The sequence below is a fragment of the Electrona antarctica genome, assembly GCF_951216825.1.
Source record: "Electrona antarctica genome assembly, chromosome: 16".
Taxonomy (NCBI): domain Eukaryota; kingdom Metazoa; phylum Chordata; class Actinopteri; order Myctophiformes; family Myctophidae; genus Electrona; species Electrona antarctica.
The window spans coordinates 31,234,036-31,258,380 of record NC_136797.1 but is presented as its reverse complement, the minus strand read 5'-3'; the positions used below and the strand labels follow the sequence as shown (position 1 = coordinate 31,258,380).

The window sequence follows — 24,345 nt, the reverse complement described above, 5'->3', positions numbered from 1 at the left end:
ACCGTGCAAAGTCACGAACAATGAACTCCATTTGATGCATTTGACGTAATCAGATCACAGTTGAACGCCCCACATCTAAACCTGCCATGGCTCAGGAATGAATAAAACTCGGAATAGGAAATGAGCCCTATATGAAATAAAAGATGTGGACCATCAATCAGTGTGCACTGAGGTATTACGAAGCATGAGAAAGCATTCGTATGAGAAGAGCAAAGCTCTCACTCAGAGCAGACTCAAACTATGACATTATAACCATGGTCTTGAGAAACAAGGCACACCAAGTGGACACAGTGGTCAGCTATTAGATGCAATCTTTGAAGATTTGGAGCTGCAACATGTCTGTTTAAATTTGTATAGAATAAATTCACTTCCATTTTTAGAGAAGGAAAGAGGAGAAACAGAACAGAGAAGCAAAGCAATTGTCGAAATGTCTAGTGCTCAAGTAACAATGTCTAGTCAATATTTAGCCTACTTTATCCATCTTCTATTGTTGATAGTTTTTAATTGTAGCGTAGAAAAACATGCACTATACAAATGTTTCAACACTATGGTGTGCCTGAATGTGCATGCCATGCAGGCTCAGCAGAGTGGATTGAAATGGTCTTTAGTATTTTCAACAATTCCTATCATGGCCTTGTGATGGTCTTAGAATTTTGCTGGCTAATGCCGTGACAGAAAAGAAAAACCTCCCACGCCAGCATCACACACGCACGCATGTGAATTTGTGTTTGTTGGAAGATATACCGTACAGTGTTAACAATACAGTATATTTCTTATTGTATGCGAAATACATGGAGCAGCACATGATTATATGCAGTATTCTCCATCATAGTTATTAGTTATTCTTCCTGAAGGCCTTGTCTATCTCAAGTGTGGCATGTTTTTCTCAGCTTGACACCTCTATGGAAGTTGTGAAAGGAAATGTGAAAGAATGTCGGCCTATTTGGCAGCCGGCCATGTATACAACATATGGCATGTCATACGCAGTGTTGGGCAGTAACTAGTTACTAGTAATATATTACTGTAATATTATTACTTTTCCCAGTAACGAGTAAAGTAAGGTATTACTCTGCCAAAATAGTCATATTATTCCGATTTACTTATAAATAAAGCTTAAAAATAGCACATATTACAGTTTTTGGTCTAGAGAGATAACTGCTTTATTTTATAGCCTTTTTGGCTAATTGGTGACTCTTCTTAATATTATTATTCAAAACAATTGGATTCAGTTCTAAAAGAAGCTGACTAAACATAGTGTTGTTGTACATCCCTTTTTTGCGGGTGGGGGCAAAAGTAATATGTAATATTATATAATATGTAATATATTAGTCTTGATTCCAAGTAATAAGTCATGAATAAAAAAAATACATTGCATGGATGCACCTCGGACGTATCCTCAGTGATGTATCCTGAGGTCAACGGGGTTTCACTCAGGCGACCCAGCCGGGGTGATCAAGTCCCGTCTTACGTCCTAGTAGCTACCCCGAATTGAGTTCGACAAGCCTGGTTTATAGCCAGCTGAAAACCCTTCGCTTGGAAATACATGGGTTCCCACCTCTATGGTTCCCACCCAGCATTGCCCAGGTTTTTGCATGTGCAAATTAGGAGCTCATCTGGTCCCAGCATTGCCAGGGTTTTTGTGTGATTCCGATTGTGATAGGAGCTCTGTCTACTCTCTCTTCGCTCATATATGCAGATCAAGCTTTGTAGATCGTCTGTATCTGTTTTTTTTGCATACTATTCGGTAGGCCTGCTATGATGTCAGCACTGTGCATGGCTGTGCAGGTATTGCCACTTATGCCATGTCCAAATTTGGGCATAATGCTGGCACATAGACAGGCAGACAACTTCAATGTTATAGAGATGATTTTCATGATGAATAATGATGATTTATTTAAGTCAAGGAAGCAAGCACGACTCCAATTCGTCTCAATCTCTGAGCATTTTACCGGGTGCACAGTCAGGAAAGCAACCTTTAAACAAGAGAATACCAGCACTCACGGAACTGTCCTTTAATGAACTTTGTTTCATGTATGCTGCAAAGCAGACAGCACAACAACGAACGTTTCGGCCAACAGCCTCCGTCAGCGCTGTATGCTGTAGACAACGGGAGTGGCTCATTTATAATGTCCCGACTGTAGGTGCGACACCAACCCATGTCCGAGTCGATACAAACAACATTGAAACAGTTAAACCCTGTTACCCTAAAGAGCAATCGCAATACATATACTGTATATAGAGACTTTAAGAATCACTAGGGCACTAAATGCCAGTATCAGAGTCTTTTGGACAATATAAAGATACAGAAAAATGAAACCTTACTAAATGTGCTAACAGGGCACAACTGGCTGAGTCCTAATAGAGGAGGGGGAGTTCAGTACTCAGAAGACCTACATTGCAAATAGTCTACGACCATATAAAGTGCCAAATTGGCTACAAAACTAATTTGATGAGAAGACAGGTTGAGCAACAAAACACAACTAGAAAATGCGTTTTGAATTGAGGCCTCTCTCTTCTCAAGAAATACTTTATTAAAGTCCACCCCTCTCTCAACATTTAATCTTCTACACATAAAGGGACAACAGTAGCCTTCAAAGTCTGTTCGTTTAGGGGCCTCGTTTCAATAACCATTAGTAGAAATAGAATTCATAGAGCAAATCCAAATGTTCTACTATAAGACACGCAAATACATCACACCAATTCATAATTAAATACATGCACAATACATGGACAGTCATACAATTGTCTCTAGCGAGGGCTTTAGGGTGTATTCCGAGATTTTGTCGGCCATTGTTACCTCAAAAAGTGATATTAGAAGTAATGAGCAAAGTTCTGCTTTGACTGAACAAGCCAATTCTTTATGACACGTGCAATGCTTTCTGTGTATGAAAAGAAACAAAGTTGCACAGGCTTATATTGGCAGAATGATGTCAGAGTTAGTGCGACCCTGCATTGTGATTGGCTGCGAGAGGCATTTTCAACATTTCAGAATTTAACTTATCCCTGTATCCTAGCAACGGCCGAGAGATACGACAATTGGGAGATGCTTGTGACGCTTTGACCTTGCATGCATCAACAGTCAACACCCTTTATGGATTCCGTTTCGGAACTCTAGTTTTTGGAAGCCAGGCCAGAGAGGGTACTCTTCATGCCCTGACCCATCTAGCAGGGCAGCAGTATCAGTATCAGGAATCTGGCACAGCGAAGGTCCTCAGGACTGGACCATCTTTTTATAGGGATCAAAGACATATCGCTTGAAGTGCAAGTGAATGGTGACAGGCTGAGAATCAGCTTTGGGTTTGTCTTCTTTGGCCCGCTCCGCTTTGGCTGCAGCACCGTTTCCTTTCTTCTTAGAGACGGATGAAAGCAATTGCTTGGTTTCTGGACGAAAACCCTCTGGTATTCGAATCTTGAACTTCCCACTCTGGCCGAACCCACCGTCAATGACGCCGGCCTCGCCCGTCGACAGCATAACTTTCAACCCCACGAAGAGCTGCAGGTCGGTCTCTTTCTTAAACAGATTCCGGCCAATGGCAGTGTACTCATCGGTCAACCTTTCCACTTGGCCCTCCTTGTGCTTGGTCTTGAAGATGCGCAGGCAGGTCAGGGCCGTCTCAACATAACCCTTGTCCTCAAATCCCTCCAGTAGACACCCGTGAAAGGCCAACCTGCACAAGTTGGTATGAATGTCTCTGTCAAGCTTGGACCCAATCACCAGGCAGAGTGAGGGACACGTGACTGGCCGCTCAAACTCTAACAGTGCCCACTGTTCAGGGTCAGGCCCCGCCGGCCCTGCCTCTCCCTGACCCGTGACATAGTCATCCTGGTAGAAGTAATCCCGCTCGAAGGAGAAGGGCGTGTCCAGCGAGCTTGGCGGAGGGTTTGAGGAGGCGAGTGGTTTGGCATCCGAGAGGAACTCGGGGTCGTCCGCGGGCGGCAGGCCAAAGAAGCTCACCCTCGCCATTACCGTCTCGTGGCCCACAGTGACGTGGAACTTGGCGCGTGTGGAGAGAGTGCCCCGGAAGTACCCGATCTTCCTCACAGAGATGAGTGCTGCGTGGAGCGTGCGCAGTGAACCGGGGCTGCACACCGCCCCGCGCTCCAGCAGTTTGGGGTCAAACTGCGTCACACACACTCCCACGCGGTCGCCCTGCGTTGCACCTGACACCGGCTTCCGGAACATCTGCACTGACTTCACCTTCTTGGTCACCTTGAGGGCAGGGATCTCCACTGTGTCGCCGACGGCCAGAGAGCCCTGCAGGACGGTTCCTGTCATCACTGTTCCCTGACCACGGATAGAGAAGCAGTGATCTACAGCCATCAGAAAATCACCCTTAGGGTCTCTGCGAGGAAGGTACGTCTGCCCTTTCAACAGCTCTATTAGGCCCTGCATTCCCTGGGGCTCCGCTGCGTCAGGGGCCTCGGGTCCCCCGGGCTTCGCTGCCACGGCAATTACAGGACAACCTTTAAATCTGGTACTCTCCAGGGTTTTGTGTAGTCTCTTGGTCATTTTCGCGATGGCGACCAGCCTCTTGTCGTCAGGAAGGAGGTCGGTCTTGTTCAAGACAGCGACCATCCGAGGGCAGGCCAGCTCTCCTATGAGCAGACACTCTGCTGTCTGAGTCTGCACCCCTTTCACCACGTCCACCACCAACATCATCAGGTCAATGATCTGGGCCCCTCCTATGATGGTTCTGATGAGAGACGCATGTCCTGGACAGTCCACCAGTGTGAACTGCAGGCTGTCGTACTGGTGTCCTCCGCTCTCCTGCGCCAGGTGTTCTGGGAGGTCCACGGTGAAGGAGGAGAAGCCCAGGTCCAGGGTGATGCCTCTCTCTCTGGACTGTGGGTTCTTGTCGAAGGCAGCTGTGGAGGCGGTGGTGCTTAGAGCCCTGGCCAGAGACGTCTTCCCACTGTCCACATGTCCCAAAACCCCTACGTTGAAGTTCAATATTCTAGGCATCATGTTACACCAACATGGACCTTCAACTTGGATCTTTTTTTGGAAATGCAATAAACACGCTTTTGAAAGATCTATAATTATTGAACATCCATTGGAATGTGCTTCAACATACTGGTGGCATTACAAAAAGTGCTAAGATGTTAACAAGTATTTTTGTTTGCTATCTGCCCTGGTTCCATCAGTATATGGGCATATACTGATGATATCAGGGAATTCCATATATGGGAATAAAAGAGACACAGACAGGCGCGACACACAGGGCGACTGTGGCTCAAGAGGTCAGGTCGTCCAATGATCCATGGGTCGGCGGTTCGAATCCCGGCTCCTCCTGTCTACATGTCGAAGTGTCCTTGGGCAAGACACTGAACCCAAAATTGCTCCCGATGTGCTGGTTGGTACCTTGCATGGCTTCCGCCGCAATCGGTGTATGAATGTATGTGTGAATGGGTGAATGTAATGCACAATATGTAAAGCTCCTTGGATAAAGGCGCTATATAAATGCACTATTTATATGGGCATATAGTGATGATATCAGGGAATTCCATATATGGGAATAAAAGAGACACAGACAGGCAGGCAGACCGACACACCGACGAACAGATCTCACATATGTAGTACATTTTTCCCATAATATCCGACCGATTGACTTCAAACTCTGTTGTTCAAAAGCTCCAATCCAACCGATAATATATGGGCATGACCATATATGACCATATATGCAACTAATCAACTTTAAATTCGGGTGCATATCACCAAAGATGTGATGTGTCCATGTTTGAGAAATCTCCATATGGGCGTAAAAGCCTGCAGACACTTCACATTTCTACAAGTAAAAAAGTGGGTGAAATTTGTTTTGTGCATAGTTCACATTGTGTTATTTTTTTTAAGGGAAGAAGAGAGGGGCAGTATGAGTTCAAGGCAAAATAAATGAGAAAATTAAGCTCGTTCCACGCACAGCACACTTGTACGGTTTCTTTTAGCTGATTTACAAATGGCACAGCCATTGGGTCTCTCTTATCCTTATTACAATAAAAAAACAGGGGTTTCCAGTAAGCTTGTTTCACAAATAAAACGACACAACCATTGGGTCTCTCTCATCTTATTTACAGGCTATACAGCCAAGGTCTCTTTTCCACAAGAAAGAAACAAATATAGTACCTGAGATTATATATATATATATATATATATATATATATATATATATATATAGTGTCTGTGTGTAAGGGCTAATGTATGGCTGATTAACCACTGACGCGTACCGGAGGTGGTTGTATGGCTGAATGGTGGTTACCATTCAGCCATACATTGTCCCACTTATTGCATGCTACTTAAAGGTGATATAGACTAGACAAACTTTAAGCCAAAACATTTAAATATACATAAATCTATTTTGTGGCCTTTTACCCCTCTATCTTAAGATAGAGGGGGAAAAGAACACAAAATAGATTAATATTATTATGATCCTACAACAACACACTCTCCCTTTGGCTCCCTCTGGGTGTTTATATCCACTAGTGTTTTCCTGCCGAGACGCCTCGGGGGTTTTAAACTTTTAGCCAATTGCAGCGTGAGGCTGTGATGGTGTGTTCAACCCAGCAGTATTATAATGAATACGCGATGCGATTGCAATGTAGAATAATACAGTATATATCCACATATCTTAGTTTTACCGTGAAATTGTATGTTTATGATTGTTTATTGAAATTATGAGAATCGCTATGTCTGGGTGGTGTGAAAAGCAGCAACAGCAAGCACCCCTCAGCCCTCACACAAACCATTCCACCGTGGGAGAACTTGGAGGATCCGACAGACGTCATAGAACGTCGGACCCCCCACCAAATCTCCTGGTTACATCAATATCGTTCATGTGAATTGGGTTGTATGTGCTTATTTGTTGAAATGGTGGAAGTCGCTATAGTGAGTCTGTCACCACGGACCACTCACCACCTCGGCGACCGCGGCTGCCAGCCTGCCTGCCGGCTTGAAGCCTGCATTCAACCCGTGCAAGTCGCTCCACCATGAATCAGCCGATATCATCATAGCAATTTTGATCATTGCAATGAATAACCCTTGGACAGAGTAGTTCACATGAACGATACTGTAGTGGCTGGGGTATTTGAGGGGCAACATATATTTTATGCACCGATTACAAATAAAATAATATGTTGAGAGCCAGTCTCTACCTCCGCCACTTCCTCATTTGCGACCACAGGGCTCGTGTGATATTGCGCTTATTAGTAAGGGCATTTTATCAGGTATTTGACCAATCTGGGAACTAAATCGTTACCAAGAAATTTCTTCACCAATGTGTTTCTAAAGGTGTCTAATAATATGTACTAAAAGTTTGAAATTCAACTCCCGTGGGAAAATTGAGTTATTAGCATAATATGTGACCATACCCATAACATCCTATATAAGGCAAAAAAGTCCAAACTTCATAATTCTTTAAGTAGCATGTGACATATGAAACTAGGGTGATTTCATGATTCTGAATCCATTCCAAGCATTAGTTTTGCACAAAAAACACTCCTTGGGCTAAATTAGGCCATATCCAGTTGACCAAATGTGCTGACCTCATCACGTTTGTGTGGCCGTTTTCCTCCCAAGGAGTGTTTTTTGTGCAAAACTAATTTGGAATGGATTCAGAATCATGCAAACACCCTAGTTTCATATGTCACATGCTACTTAAAGAATGATGAAACTTGGACTTTTTTTGCCTTATATAGGATGTTATGGGTATGGTCACATATTATGCTAATAACTCAATTTTCCCACAGGAGTTGAATTTCAAACTTTTAGTACATGTTATTAGACACATTTAGAAACACATTGGTGAAGAAATTTCTTGGTAACGATTTAGTTCCCAGATTTTCATAGATTTCTCTTACTATATGCTGCAGTTACCCGTAAAAAAGCATGTCAACTCAACTAAGACAGATAGAAATTCATAATTTTGTAATGTCATATTTAGCCATACGACCGCAAATCTCCCTTGCGTCCCTCCCAGCATCAACAGCAACCCCATAGCCTGAAGTGACCTGGCTCGGCCAATAGAATGACGGGGGAGGGGGGGTGGAGCTAGATTTGAATTCTGTTTGGAAACATCACTGACTTCTGTGTACAAACACTGGAAACTTGTCTATTCTATATCTCCTTTAATACATAAATTAATAAATTGACCCAAAACACAACAAAACGAGATATTTCCTAATTGCTTATGAAGAAATAACACACCGCTGAATTCTGCGATTGACCAATCAGTGCTAAACCACGTTAACGACCATATTTACAATATGAAAACTATCTGTCACTTAAACAATGTAGGTTACACACGCTGCAGCATTAGGTGAGTAATTCATTGTATATGTGTTGGACGTTTGTGGTTGTGCTAGTGATAAACGGACACCTGCTGCCAGTGGGATCATCCTACTGCTGCTTAACGACGACACCGTCTGTGACTAGGTGTACTAGTGTAGCTTTGCATCTGTTGCATCTGCCCGTGTGATTGCAGCATAATGTTGTGGCAGGATACGAACGTCCATCTCCCCATATATATATATATATATATATATATATATATATATATATATTCCCTCATTAAACCTGATGACTTTTGTATGGTTTGCATTTCAATATTGCTCATTTGGGCCCCCCCTCTGTCAAGTCCTTTTCTGTTGCACCATCGATCTAACCCAAGGAAGCTTTCCCCCAGCTTCTCCTCCCCCCCCCCACACACACACGCACACACACACCTCTCTGCTGAAGCTTTCATCACCCACTGTGATAAGAATGTTGACCCATCTTTCTGTTAATCCATCGTCTAACTCTAAAAGCTAACCCCAACATATCACGCGTGTAATCCTTTTCACCTCTCCAGATGCGGTCTTGGAATTTGTGACTTCCACGAGACCGGCCATCTGTCCTCTAGAACTCCTCCTCGATCTTCCAGACTATGGTCTCCAATCTACTCCCATTCATTCCAATCTTCACCGGCCTTCAGATCTGCCTTCAAGTCAGCCAGAGCGAAGACACGGACTCCTCACCCCTCAAGACGTCAATAAGTAAAGGCCGGCTGCACACCTTTCCTTTCTTTCCAAAACTCTTGAACTAGCTCTCTCTCCATCTCTCACTGAATAACCTGTTGGATCCCAACCAGTCAGAATTCAAGTGGGCCCAGTCCACCGAAATAGCACTTCTCACAGTCACGGAAGCACTTCAGGATGCCGAGGCTACCACCCACTCCTTAGTCCTCAATTTGATTACTTATCAAGCCATCCATCCACCTCTTTAATTCACCTCAAACCATACCCGAGTGGTGCAACAAAATACAAATATATTTTTTAATTAACCCATAAATACTGGGAAAGCATAATTTAACCAGGCTATTCAAAAATCATGAAAATGTGTGCAAGTCTTTGAATATACTGTATATATTTTTAAAGCAAACCATTTTAACTCAAATCTTTGCTTATGGGGGTCCCTGGAACATAATACTTTAAGATGGGGGTCTGCGCCAAATACATACAATGTCGGGGGTCCTTAGCTTGACATGGAAAGGTTTGAGAACCACTGATATAAGTTTATCTGAGAATTGTTAGGATTTAGAAGGCATTTTGTAGAATCGGCCTCAGGTATTAGTGAGTCAAAAAACTCCAATTCTGGTGTGGGAGAATTTTAGTATTAAAGATCCTGTAAGATCCCACCCAAAATAAGCAGGGTCAAAATAAGCAGGGTTCATGCTTTGAGAAGCATGAAAGTACTCAGTAAATACCATGGTAATCCAGCAACACGTTTTTGAGTTATCTTGTTTGTAGCCAAAGTGCCGGACAGACTGACAAACAGACGGACAAACCAACCGCACGGCACAGGGAGGAAAATGTGTTTCCATGTCCACCATTACCTCTGGACAAATTCTGAATGACTTCAGGTTAGTGAAGATTATATTGCTCGTAAAGAAATCTGTCATGTACTCTGTAATCAACCCCCTGCAATTTGCCTATAGGCGCTGAAGCACTATATGTACTATCTGAACCACCTGGACCCCGCTACCACACACTTTCAACATGCCGTCCCTATTTTGGGCATGTCATAATATGATAAAAAAGGTTCAGAATCTTCAAGATATTTCACAAATACCGGTAGTGTAAAAGGTCACAATGTGAAGCAATGCGACACAGGAGTCATAATGAGCCTTCCCTCCCTACAATCATGACACTGACTGAAATAGTGCCATAATTGAACGACCTATTACTGACATCTGCAACACACTGCATACCTTCAGCTGTTATATTTGTTTGTATTTTCTCTATGCATGTACAGCACATATTTAGTGGCCATATAGGACTATTTATGTAGTTGCTTATGTCACATGAACTCTAAATTGGTTGGAACGGGGGGAAAGCAAATCACTTAATGATATTGATTGGCTATTAGTAGCTGCATAAATTAAGGCAACTGATAACATGATGAATTATTTACTTCAAAAGAGTTTGTTATGTGTTATATGCATGTCCCAAATTAATTATATTAGTGTCAGTCAAATCCCTTCGTCACTCTACTCTACTGGCATCCCCACATATATGATCAAAGTGTAAATATTTGTTACACTTTGATGATGAGTTTGATGAGTTGATTATGAGAGTATCAGAGCAATGCAAATGCACATGTGAAAGAATAGTATCTGCACAATGAATGAATGAATGAATGAATGAATGAATGAATGAATGAATGAATGAATGAATGCAAATCAGTGTGAAATTATTACAGGGAACTTTGAATTTGAAAATGACCTTGGACTAAGGTAGACAATATAACCACTTGTGAGCTCACATACTCTCATTTTAACCAATTTAGACCTGGGGCTACCAATATTCAAGTTGTACCTTGGATGCCGGCTGTGTCCTCTGTGTCACGTTTTTGTAAGATTTTTAAGGTTTTCAGAAAACCTTAGGTTAGGTTTTAGGAGGCATTTTTAGAATCGGCCTCAGGTCTAAATGGATTAAATGACCAAGGAGCAACGAAAAGCTACAGCGCAATCATTGCAAGTAGATGTAAAAGCAAAGCAAAGCAAAGTTCTTTGTTTACCCAGGGTGAATGGACTAAGCTCGAGATGCTTGTTTACAGCCAGACCCTGCTCATAGAACATTTCATGGTAGGGGTTCAATGCCTTGCTCAAGGGCACTTCAGCGGTGGTAATTTTAACGTGTCGGTCCGGGGATTCGAACTGGCGACCTTCCGATAACAAGACCGCTCCGCAAACCGTTCGGCCACCGCTGCCCCTATGTTGTTTTCACCAGCATAGTTAAAAAGGATTACTAAGGGACCACTGCTTGTAAGCCACAGAGGGAGTTGTGAAGCTCTGCTGAATGCAACGGCTGTTGTTACCAGTAAGTCTCCCAAGTCAATGATTATCAAAGTGGGGTCAGGCGACCCCAGGCGTCGAAGGGGTTCCAGGGGAGTCAAGAGCTTCTCAACATCCCTGGTTCGATTCCGAACGATTTATGTCTCTCTATCATATTGTCGCGGAATGCTTATACGGTCAAAACCGTTACTTTTCAGGAAATGGAAAGAAAATGACTTTGTTCCAATGGATCCAATATAGTTATTAAAATGGTTTCAGCTTGCCAGACGTTACCGGGATTATTGTGCTGATCAGAGTGTTCAGGCTTCCAATTTAAGGAAAAGTTTGTCTAGCCAATACAGTGATTTAAGGTGTGATCCAAGCTTACCACTGGATAGCATTAATATTTCATTCATTCACAATGAATACGTGTAAAGCTGGTTAAAAATGTATTTGCCCCATAGATATGTCTAATATATACAATATAAGCTCTTTACTTTGAAATATCCACAAGCCCTTGCCAGAAAATGCTGGCAGTCACAGCTAGGAAAATAATGTGGTGTGCTTCAAATAAAGCAAATTAAAAACGACGCTCACAACGGGGTGCCTAATACCAAGTTAAGTGTTAAATTAACAGTAACATCTGCGGGTGCTCTAACAAAGAATCGCCACCTCTTGTAACCATGCACAGTTGCATGCACACAACCACATTAACCGTGGCATGCCTTTGCTATGCCATTGTAGCTGAGATTAGTTTTTCGTTTATTCGCAAAACATTCAAACATTTTCAATACCGGTATGTTTCATAATAGTTTTTTTTGTTAGTGTACGAGAAAAATTGCAGAATGCTACTGTCCAATTTGAAAACACACAGGGATAACGAGAAATAACCTTCTCCATTTTGCAGGGCTGAGAGACATGGATCATCTTGCATTAAGGACGCCAGGCTGCCAGCCATGTGTCTGTGTGGAAAAAGTAGGTCAGAGAATAATGACTAAAAGCCAATGGCTAAAGTTGGGAAAAGATGACTCTTAATGGAAAAGTAGCAGCTTGAGGTGGCTGCAGGACTTCAAATATTTTGGTGTCAGGACTGCCTCGACAGGATATGGAGGTCTGGAGGACACTTGTCTGGAATGCCTTGTACTGTAGTACTGCTCTGTGAGGTCAAGACATGGACAGTCACACCACAGCATGTGTATTTAAAAAAAATCACACCCGTGTGAAGTGAGGGGCGCTTTGTGTTGCCACAAATTTACGTCATATTTGGTGGACATTCAACCTAATTTCTCCTTTCATTGTCAATGGCAAATATTGAGACGTGTGGGGGCAAGATTTACGTCATATTTGGCGGACATTTGACCTATTTTCTCCTTTCATTATCAATGGCAAATATTGAGACATGTGGGGACAAAAGCTGTATATAGGAGGGGCTAGCGCACCTCAAAAAGAAAAGAGAAATACTCTGCCTGTGTCTCACAGGAGGGCTGTGGACACACAAAACAGGTAGACCTTGAATTATCAAAACACCAGAACCGTGTGCTTTAAATTATATAGAGAAGACTCCAAAGTTCAGAAATTATCATAATTCAAATTATCAACTGGCCCGTCTGCCATGTACAAGAACTACAAAAATTACATTGGCCAGAACCATTATTCCAGAAACAGTTCTTATCTTTTCAGCCAAACCAAGGTTATCATTAACCCTTAGAAGGTGAAAGACGCCAATTGGCGTCTTCATCAGAATTCCGTAAATGATCAATGACGCCAATTGGCGTCTTCACAGTTTTTGATGAATCTAAACATATTAATATGCTCCGAAGCGCTGTTTAAATTCCTGAGCTTATATTCCAACTACATTACCCAGAAAACCCGTGTCACGTGACACACGTGTACGTGTTGCCATTGGAAGCTGGTCCCACCCCCTGTAAACAGTGGGGGCAGAGGGAGTCTTCATAGTTTTCATTGTTTTGCCTGTTTGCCGTCTCGTCCGAGCGATTTTCTAGCAGAAAAAGTTGAAAGCAGTACTATTTATTTGAGCGAGTTTTGTGGTAGTAGTATTGATCCATACGCGTCCCAGTCGCCTTCTCCAGGCGGAGTAGCCCTGGTCCAGTGCTTACAGCGAGACTCGCTGCTCCCTCCCTCCTTTTTTCATTGTCTCCCCATCGTCGTCCGATGAGCTATACCGGGAAACCATTGAAGAAGACGATCAACCCGGAATGTTTTGAGGTAATCTTATTGTAGAAAATGCCCTTCTATAGTGATCAGAAATCATAAGATGATCGCTACAAATAGATGCTTGGATAATTACTACTACTAGTCAGATCATGACGCCAGAATGACTCACCACGATGGCCCCCAGCCATTAGCCAGCACCGAAGGTGCTGGCTAATGGTGTTGGTCGGTGCATTGGTGCTGGCTAAGGGCTGGAGGGGGGGGTTGGTGTCGATCGGTTGGTTGGTGCAGTACAAATGTATCGTAGCAGGCATGCACGCATGGCAGTACAAGTATTTTATATTGTAGCGTGCCTTATAGGCGATCTGATCTTTAGAGTAATGTTCGCTCCTTTTATTTACTGTCTACAAAGACGGAGAACAAACATGCATCGTTTACTGAAGCAACGCGTGGTTATGATGACGTTGCTACAAGGATCGGAGGGGGGACGGGGAGTGAAGCTAACAGTAGCGTATTATATAAGATCTGTATGACGTTTCATTGACGTCTGAGCTTGCATGATAATTGCATTCATTGTATATTGTATACAATCATGATTGTACATTGTTTAGTGTGTCTCCGTGTGATGATGATGATGACGATGATGTCAGATAGCTTACGTCCCCCCCCCCCCCCCCCAACTGGCTATTGGCCGGGCTGACTACAGCTAAATGTTTATTTTTATATATTTAGAACTGGCATCGGAGGAGGAGGATGATGATGATGATGATGATGATGATGAAGACGAAGAGTCAAGACTGCGATGGAGTTCTCCGACACTGAACCGGATGCATTCATTCATTTCAGTTGTTGTTTTTTTTAAATTTAGCCTACACACACACACACCGTCAAGAACAACTGGAATGCAGTGGTTTGGGGACACTGGGGAGTTTGGGGACAACTGTTTTGTATGTAGGCCTATTTATTTTCTGTAATATTTATTATAATTGTATTATGTTAGTAGTCATAAAAAATAAAAGACAAGCTTTTACAATGAGTTAGACCTGTCATGGCTATTTTGTTCACTAGTCTGAGGTTTATGGTTTGACTAAGCGAGTTTCAACTGTGATTTACTCTGTAACGGTAGATGGTAAGAACCCAATTTTTTTGTTATAATACAGTATACATTCAAGTCTATATTTTGATACATATCATGGGCACAAAGTCATATCAAAACAATGTCCTTGGATGAGTTTTTTATCAAAACTGTTTCTTCACAACAGGTTTTTGAGATACATGCATGAATAGACACGGTACTGGTAAGACTATGTAAACATGGTATATATCAAAATGTGCGTTAGAATGTCTAATTTTACCCCAAAAAAGAATTGAGTTTATATGATGTTCCATTTCAGAGCTAGGGGGACTTTTAGCTGGATAGGTCAGATTGATCATGACTGACCATGCTATTTATAGATGGCAAAATATCTACAGTGGTACATGTGATAAACTTTTTATTTTATTTTAATTGAACTAGACAACTCACCCTTTAAAATGAGATATTGCATGGCTATGTACGCCCAGCAGAAAAAAAGTTATTTAGAAAATAAAACTTCAACCGGTCATAACTTTTTTTGTTGTCCTAGAAACACTACCCAGTGTAAATGCAGGCTCTTTTAAATGGCTTCCAACACCACAACTAAACACTTTATCAACTCAGTTCATTTTTTTCCTGGAAGCAGACAAGCCAAGCTTTCTCTGAAGGTCTTTCGTTGTCACACATTCACAGCAGAGAATTTTCAATAAATCATTCAAAAACGCCATTCTGCCATAGAGAAGTCTAAAAACTATATAGAAATCCTTGAAACTCTCAAAGAGTTAACAGTGCACATGATTAAAAAACAGACTTCAGTTTCATCCTTGGCATTAAACAAGAAGCACGGTTTGAATCTTTAATGCTAAATTTAGCATTTACCATTAAAGATAAATTTACGTCTCAGAGAATAACGGGGCAAATCCTGAGCTGTAGTGTTATGATTCTTGTATCAAAGAGAATTACATTCATTATGTTAAATAAATAATACAGTACATTTACAAATATAGAGAACAGTTAAAGGACCCTTTTCCCTTTTCAACCTAACTTCATCTCACTAATGCTCATGATGAAACGGTCAAAAAAATAGACACGTCAGACACCCCCTTTCCAGGGACATGATCACTAGGCTTTTTTTCCCTCTCAAACAGATTTTTATTAAGGTGAGAACAATAGCGTCCAGGAATATAAAGCCTCCAGTTTCAATTAGCTTGGATTTCCCATCGATGATGTCACTGGTAGGCGGGTTTCGGAACTGTCCACAGTCCTCCTCTGAGACACAGACCGGATAGACAAAAGCCTGGCGAGGGGGGAACAGGGGGTGGGGGAGGGATGGCAGTCAATGAGTTCATAAGAATTATTGGAAAATGTAAAAAAAAAAAAGGTGAAGGTACAAGACTGATTCGAATTACGATTATGTCTCCTGGCCATGTGACCTGTAGAAGCACGCATGCCATTTGCCTGCACAAATGCCACGTGTTGATGGCTGTAACGTTTCGATAGCAACACGAGCTCCACCAATTGGAGGCGTCGCTGCTGCACATTAGCATTGTGGATAGTGAAGGATTTCTCCATGACGTCACAAATGATGGAGAGCAGGTCAACATGCTTGACACACTTAAATGCGTCACATTATATGATGCGCCGTGAGCTTATTAATCAGCTATTGTTGCTATTCGTCATACGACGAAGTACAGTATACATCAAGTGGTTAAAATACAAGGCGAGACTGGAGACTGCACTCTAAACTCTAAATGAACTAACATAACTAAATGGACCTGTAAAAAATTAATACTTGTAACATTAACACTGGGTATTTTACTGTGTAGCAACGGCGTCACGATGACATCAGCACAGCAACCCTGGCACCCGGCCATGTGCTAGGTGGCCTGTTGCGATCTGGGCACAAGGCTGCCAGGCGTGAGAACAATGCATGGGCACCATGCCAAGACACTTTCTATGAAGAGGTCCCAGTACAATTAAACTCCCTATATGCAAGAAAAGGACACCAAAAAAATGCAAAGAAACCGTGCTCAAGAGAACCCCCCGGACCACACATACGGTGCCGCTTGCAGCAGAAGAAGACGGGCTTATAGTGGCTCGTAACTTGGCTCCTGTCCTCATTATGGACTAATTAAAGGTAATTAGGTTGTTGTGCCTGCCCCAAGTGTGCCTGGCTTCATATTCATGCTCGGAGTGAGCGGGAAATAGCAGAGAGCCATTGTAATATAGTATTCTGAGGCACTGACGTGTTGTGCCGAGGTTAGGTTCACAAATGATACATGACTCCACACGAGCACACTGATCTCTGTTACAATACACACTAATAGAAGCTTTAGTAATCTCTCTCTCTCTCCCCAATAAGAACGAGGTCAAAAGGGCACTAGCAAAGTGAACCAATCACACTGACTAGAGGTACAGCATATCTATATAAATATCTATACAACTAACAATAAGGATAAAGGCTTCATTGACTTGATATTGACTTAGTATAGTGGTCAGCCAACAGGCTGCTATTTAAGTGGACTACTGTACAGAAAGACCTCCTCGTAGATAATTAGCCTCTTGCAGAGCCACGGCGTAACAATGTGTGGAGGTATATATTTGACCTACTGGCACAAATAATTGTGCCAGTAGTAATATGGTGTTGATATACGGTTTGTGAGATTAGCTCTAGATAAGCACACATCCCCGCAACCCAACTACGGATACGCGGTTGAAGACACGCACGCGCACACACACACACACACACACACACACACACACACACACACACACACACACACACACACACACACACACACACACACACACACACACACACACACACACACACACACACACACACACACACACACACACACACACACACACACACACACACACACACACACACACACACACACACACACACACACACACACAGCCGTGTGTTTGATGCTGCAGATTTGAGAAATGTTAGAACACTTTACAACAGAGACTGCACTTCCGTAACCCATTTTCTGAAAAACTTCACAGAATTGTCAATGTTCACTGAAATATTTATTTCTCAGCCTCTGAAGCAGATGGGAACACGAAATAAATAAAAACTGTTTTTTTTAGAGCTTAACCCTTTGGCTTTTACTGAAAATCACTTTAATTTGCCCGCTAATGATGATAAAAAAGTAAAAATCAATTAAAACAATGAAAGATATACATCTAGTCGTAAAATGTCTAGAGTTCTTGGGGAGTAATATTTATTTTCAGTAATATCCAAAGGTTTAGGCTGTCAAATGCTTTTTTTAATTACATGTGTCACGCACGCACGCACAAGGCATACAGCAGGTCTAAATGGGTTGTGACAAATTATCTTAACAGCAGATGCAGGGAAATGCTCTTTTTAATCCTTTTAGATCCCAGAAAAGCATTTGTTACCGCTGATTACCCAATTTCAGTGATGGAAGAAGTACTCAAATATTTTACTTAAGTAAATGTAGCAATTTACCCATTGTAGAAAGTATGTCACAAGTTCGGTATTTAAAATGTACTTGAGTAAAAGTACAAAGGTATTGGCATCAAAATGTATTTACCGGTAAGTACCAAAAGTAATACTCATGTAGATTAGACGGTCCCATTTTTCGTTTCAAGTCTTCAAATGTGTAAAATGTATACAAATCCTTTGAAAATAGCAATACCGCACGTTGTGAGCTTGTAAATTGGCTATTTAGCCAAAAATGCATAATAGGGCTGCATAATAGTAACTTGTTCCCCCTTTTTTTGAGTGGTGCAAACCACTCCAACAACTGAGCATGGTTGTTATGGTCACTCATTTCACACGGGTGTGATTTTTCTCTTTTTTCTTGACTCTGCAATGTAGTGGTATAAAAATAAATGGAAATACTCCAGTAAAGTAAAGGTAAATCAAGTACAGTACTTAAGTAAATGTATTGCTTACTTACTTTCCACCACTAGATTGTTGAATGTGTTTCTAGGTTACTCTTGACAGGGCCTCTTTTGCAGTATGATCACTGAGAGAATACTCAACTCGTGAAATCCATGCTAAACTGTAAAGGGTGCCCCAGGGCTCCATTTTAGGAGCAATTATCCTTCCTTATACAGTATGCTTTCTCTTAGATATTTGTTAAGAAAGGACAATGTTACTTTGGTAAATGGTGCATTTATGTAGCGCCTTTATCCAAGGCGCTTTACATAGATTGTGCATTACATTCACCCACACATGCATACACCGATGTCGGCGGAAACCATGCAAGGCACCAACCAGCACACCAGGAGCAATTAGGGGTTCAGTGTCTTTCTCAAGGACACTTCGACGTAGTGACGTAGACTCCGTGGGGGCGGCGGGGCTCGAGCCCCCATGAGGAATTAGACCTGAATATATAGTATATTCGCCTAGTCGGTTCGTCCCGTTTGTACCGCACCAGGTTAACGATTGTAAAAACATTTCGTCTCTGGTAGCTATCATTCGTTGTATTAGTAGTAGTGGCTCTTGTGCAAAAACATCTGCATAGCAGACTACTTTCTCTTGAGGAATCTCATATCCAAACTTCATTGTTGAGAGAAACATCCATTACTGTAGCTCTCACATTTATTATCAACGATTACTTTCCCCAAAAGTGCCACACTAAGCTATCGAAATCTAATCAAGCTTTGCCGTGTAACATTTAATAGCTTTCAGCTAGCATTATCCCTATAACAGTACCCATAAATGTCACTGATGCATTGCCCTGTAATGAGGGAAACTGAGTGGATAGTCTTACTTTTTTCCTTTGTCTCTTCGCACAATGTTATCACTCGAAAAACCAAACTGAAATCCATCATAAATCGGTGGAATTAAAACCCTATAAACTTAGTTGTATGAGGATTAGAGATCTACAAGCTTACAAGGTGATGCACTGTGTGATTGTAAATAAAAAAGAAGAATGTCACCTATAATGACATGGCCAATACGTTAGGTAGGTTAACCTACCTAACCTATTGGTAGGCTAGGTTGAAAATGATTAAATAACATCTGAAAAGTCTCTAGAAGTATCCATGGAGCAATGTTATGTGTATTTGACATGGTCTAATGTCCTTCGGCGGCTGACTTTGGGCATGACACTCTCTCGTAACACGCTCTCTCTTCAGCTGTTAGGCAAATCCGCTTGCTTTTTTGTGCGTGTCCCTAACCATGACATATTATCCCATCTCAAGCTCTCGTCAATCTTCCAATGTCCTCAATATAACTCCTGCTGCTGGCCTTCAGGGAAAAAAATCGAATGACGTGTCGTGGATCTCTGCAACCACATGGGCTCTAAAAAGGATCTTGGACTTCATGTGACAAGCCTGTCAAATCAGTCATACGCCATCACTGCTCTATGACATATCTATGACGCATGACACCAGATTTTGGCAAGAAAATGTAAAATAGGGCACGTTTGCAAAACATTTTTGAATATTTAAAATGGCCAGTATACAAGCTCACAACGTGTCAATGTAGATTGGCTAGTTGAACTATGCAAATGTTTTTCAAAATAGTAAAAAAAAAAGGCAAAGAAGTTTAGGGATAAGGGGTTTAGCGGTGACGGAAATTGAGCCCATATAACGCTCTCATACATGGCTAGAAGCAGAGCCACAGCAATATAATCCAACGCTTGAACAAAACACATGACACATGTTGCTCCGAAAATGTGTTCTCGACTGTATGAGAACAGTCCTAACTCATGGACTGAAAACACACTTCCAACAATCTCCAGCTAGCCGCCTCATTGTACAACTATCCGTGTCCTTTTTTAAAGCAACAAAAAATATTAATGTGACCGAGTATGCAATGCAATAAACAAAAGAAGAAAAATTATCTCTGCTATACAGCCTCAATATATTTAGTCTAACAAAATAAACCAAACCAGCACAACTAACTAACACAATAGAGACACAATAGAGAAACTGATTAATTCAACCTTTAGTGTTTGGGTGCATATAAAGATAATTAAAGTTTCTCTTCATCATCACTGCTCAATATGCATGGATTACATACTTATAGCAATTAGTTCATTGAATAAATCAATTTTCCAATAACCCTTTATTCTAGAACCTTCTTATGTCAGTCACTTTAAGTGCTTGGCTGGCTAGTGAATGCATTTTAATTAGGATTGAGTTTCTATTCATGGTGCTATAACAAGCACATTTGTAAAGTGAAAGAAACCAAAAGGTGACTGAAACAATTAAAGTTGTGAACAATTACATCAAAACCCCTTAGAGTTTAATGCAATAAAAGTGAAAGTATCCATCCCCTGACCAGCACCATTATGTCATTGTGTGCCAAGCCAGGGTGGAAACTAATTTCAGAAGACCTTGATTTCAGTGGAGCCACAATTATAGTTGGGCCTGTGAGCTTTCTGTGCCTTGCTGACCTAACACACTCATGGTCATATATCACCAGTGACTGGTTAATTATAGCAAGGCCATTTCAAGCATGTACGTACTGTAGGCTGCACTGTACCTCTGCACATCTAATAAGAGAGATAAGAATAGTGATTCTACCTTCACATTGTCTAAATATCAATGATATTAAATGACCCTGGGCATCGACCCAAGATCATGAAATGAGGCAGAAGGATTTTTCTAAAGTACAAATGATAGCATTTTTCAATGAAGACTATAGCTGGCTATCTGGCAGTGTTTGACATTATATCTTGATATTCCATGAATAGATGTCCAATTTCCACTATGTGTAATGTATTTGGTGGTATGGACGCCAAGATCTCAGAGAGCTGAAGATTATGTTCTGTAACATGACATATGAAAGGCTCTGAGCTGCCAGACTTTATTGCGTCTCATTCTGGGAAAATACTACCTGTCCTCCCTGTGAACCCGAATGTGTCATTTCTTTGAAAAATCTTCTACTCGCCCACAACATTGCTGCAGACAATACAACTGATTTCTTTCTCATTCTCTACTTCACACATTTCCAAAGTGGGGGGCCACGGCAGGCACGAATTGGAAAGGGGAGAAAAGTATACCGGTATACTGTGTGTGCCTTTCTATTTTCACATTCAAATTCAATTCATAAGATTATTGTGCCAGTTTAACCGTTTCCAATCTGGTGTTCCCCATTTACGGTATATTTTAGAAAATAGCACCAAATTTACAAGCTCACAATGAGTCATGCAGCAGCACATTGACTATGGCCATTTTGGAGTCCAAAAGAAAAGATTAGGAAACCCTGTAGTGGGACATGCTAACAATAATGCCTGTCCTGTATGCTCCCTCCTGTTTCCCCATACAGTATGCCGAGCATTACATCTGTGTATCACAGATGAATGCTGGTGGAGAGTTGCTGGGGAGCTGCTGAGAAAATTGTTTTCTCTCTCTCTCTCTTCCTCTGCTGGCTGTCAGACGTAGGCTTTGTTTAAGATGTACCGTGGTACGTCTCACAGGCCTGATCAAACAACCTCTGTGCGCCTTTTGTGGAGGCAAAGTGGTTAGCATTTGGTGTTAATAATTCTATGAGTCGCACTATACGTCTGCTGCCCTCCACTTCTTGCCGACTCTGAAGGGGCAAATGAAAAAGGAACTGTCAGAAATGGCTTCACTGCTATCGATTCCACTTAATTCTGATGGGTGTGTGAATTACTTCAGTGTGTGTGTGTGTGTGTGTGTGTGTGTGTGTGCGCGCGCGCGTGCGTGTTCTCCAACCTTTAGTTTCCTCTTATTACATTTCCTGCCACTGTGTACGAAAGGGATAATGCTTAAGTTCTGCTACTCCAGTTTCTCAACCAGGAAAGGTCCTCGTACAATAATAACGGATCAAAAGGTTTATGTACATCACGTCAGTGTCGGGGCAAGAAAATAGCAACCACTTCAAGAAAGGACCATTTACCATTGTCCCAGCAGTGAATAGGAGAATGAAACAATGACATTACAATGAGATGATACAGTTTAGGCAGCCATAGATGGCAGTCATTGATAGTAATTTACAAGCAATACAACTATTTAAAGGGGAACATTGCAGAGTTTCAACCTAAATCAACCTAAAACCACTGTTCTGATTGGGAATCGGAAGGTTCTCAAAGTGTCCTTCAAGACTAACGCCGGGGCTCCTGACCGGACGCCTTGCGTCTCCGTCGCGTGCGTCAAAAAACGAACCGGGGCAATTTTAATGCAGTCACGCAACGCAACGCAGGCAGTGGAGCCACCCTTCATTGATTAAAAAGGGAACATTCCCTGACGGTGACGGAGGCGCGACGCTGACGCGCCCGGTGGAGCCCCGGTGTAACATTGAACCCCTAACTGATCCCGATGAGCAAGTTGCTACCTTGCATATGTTCCTCTGTCCTCTCTGTGTGAATGTGCATGGGCGAATGTAATGCACGTTGTAAAGCACTTTGGATGATAGCGCTATATAAATGCATGTGTGGTTTCATGTAATCGGATGGACGGAAGGTATGGCCTATATGAAACGATGTGTTTGACGACTATATTTTTGATCTCACATCAGAACAATCAATTTCCCTTTGAAAATCTGCATAATTTCCCTTTAACAACATGGAATGGAGCATGCTAGCCCCTCAGGAGTACAAATCAAAAGGAACCATGGACACGAGAAACTAAATTCCACCAGCGGGGCGACAGAAGGACGACAAAACGACCACCCTCCGATCCATTGCTTGTTGGACTGTCGACGGCAAAGATGAGAGTGCAAATCAATGGCCTCCCGTAAAGGCCTTCCGGCAAGGTACAGAAAGAAGCACTGTTGTAATGCAGAATAGCGGCACATTGCTTATGCAATGAGATGGCATAGCCAGGTGCATGTTAATGCGTTCCATCGTCAAGCAGCCTTAGACTCAAGCCAGGCCTGGCGTTGATGGAAGCTGAAATTCCGATGACAGAGACCTGCCCAGACAGTGAGTTTGGTTTGACGACGGGTGACATCCTCAAAAGTTGTTGTGATGAGAGTGTCAGACAGTCAGGAAAAGACTTTAAGGTAACTGGCTTCCATTCCCTCACGTAAATCAGTGCAACGCTGACATTCAGTCACACAACGTTTGTGTGTGAATACAATGTTTTTGACCAAGCTGCATAATAGACCAGTGAGTGATTTCCAACCTGTGGGATGGGGCCCACTGATGGGCCTCAAATAACTGGCAAAACACTGAGATTTTAATCATATAAAAAGTAATGTAAAAAAAACAACAAGAAATGATGACTTTTGTCATATTATTACCAGCAGCTTTTATATTTGCGGCGGTGGTGGTCCACAGTAAAAAAAAAATAGCAGATCTACAAGCTCCCAACGTGTGAAGATATGAATATGATGCAGTGTGAGCTTGTAGGCTATTTTAACTATTTTAGTATTTTTGATTATTATATATTTTGTAAAGGAATGGTTTTGGTCATACAAGGTTTTCACCTGACTGTATCAGTATCAGTCAGTTTGATCAGATTGCATTCAAATTGGCTACTATGAGTATGAGGTTTCCACTTGACAGCACTCACGCAGTTGGTTTGTTTGACACCCGAACACATTGACATGTCAATCTTTCCTAAAACGAGAGTCTAAAATTTTGTAGAGTTATGGGTCCATTTGGTTGTATTTGTACACGCTCAGGTCGGCCATTCTCCAAACCATCATATATCGCATGATTCGCATCGCTCCGCACGCACAGGCTGTCGGTAGTGTTGACAGGCTTGGCAGGTCTAAAGAAGTCCCGCGGTAGCCTGCGTGGGGGTCCGCGGTTAGAGGCTGTGGGCTGTGGAGGTCCCGAGGAGTTTGGCGCGGGGCGAGAGTCGAGATGACACTTTGTGGAGTGGGCGGTAGCT

The 24,345-nt window shown here is 42.1% G+C and overlaps 2 protein-coding genes across 3 annotated transcripts in view; both read right to left on the bottom strand.

The window, feature by feature from the left end:
- Positions 1 to 24,345, bottom strand: part of astn2 (astrotactin 2) — a 530,329-nt gene that overhangs the window by 420,796 nt on the left and 85,188 nt on the right. The gene's annotated exons all lie outside the window — the stretch shown is intronic.
- LOC306940262 (selenocysteine-specific elongation factor-like) lies at positions 3,212 to 4,963 on the bottom strand (the record flags this gene model as incomplete). The annotated part of the gene is made up of 1 exon (XM_079525283.1): positions 3,212 to 4,963. The coding sequence occupies one exon, from the start codon at positions 4,961 to 4,963 to the stop codon at positions 3,212 to 3,214; it is 1,752 nt and encodes a 583-aa protein (XP_079381409.1).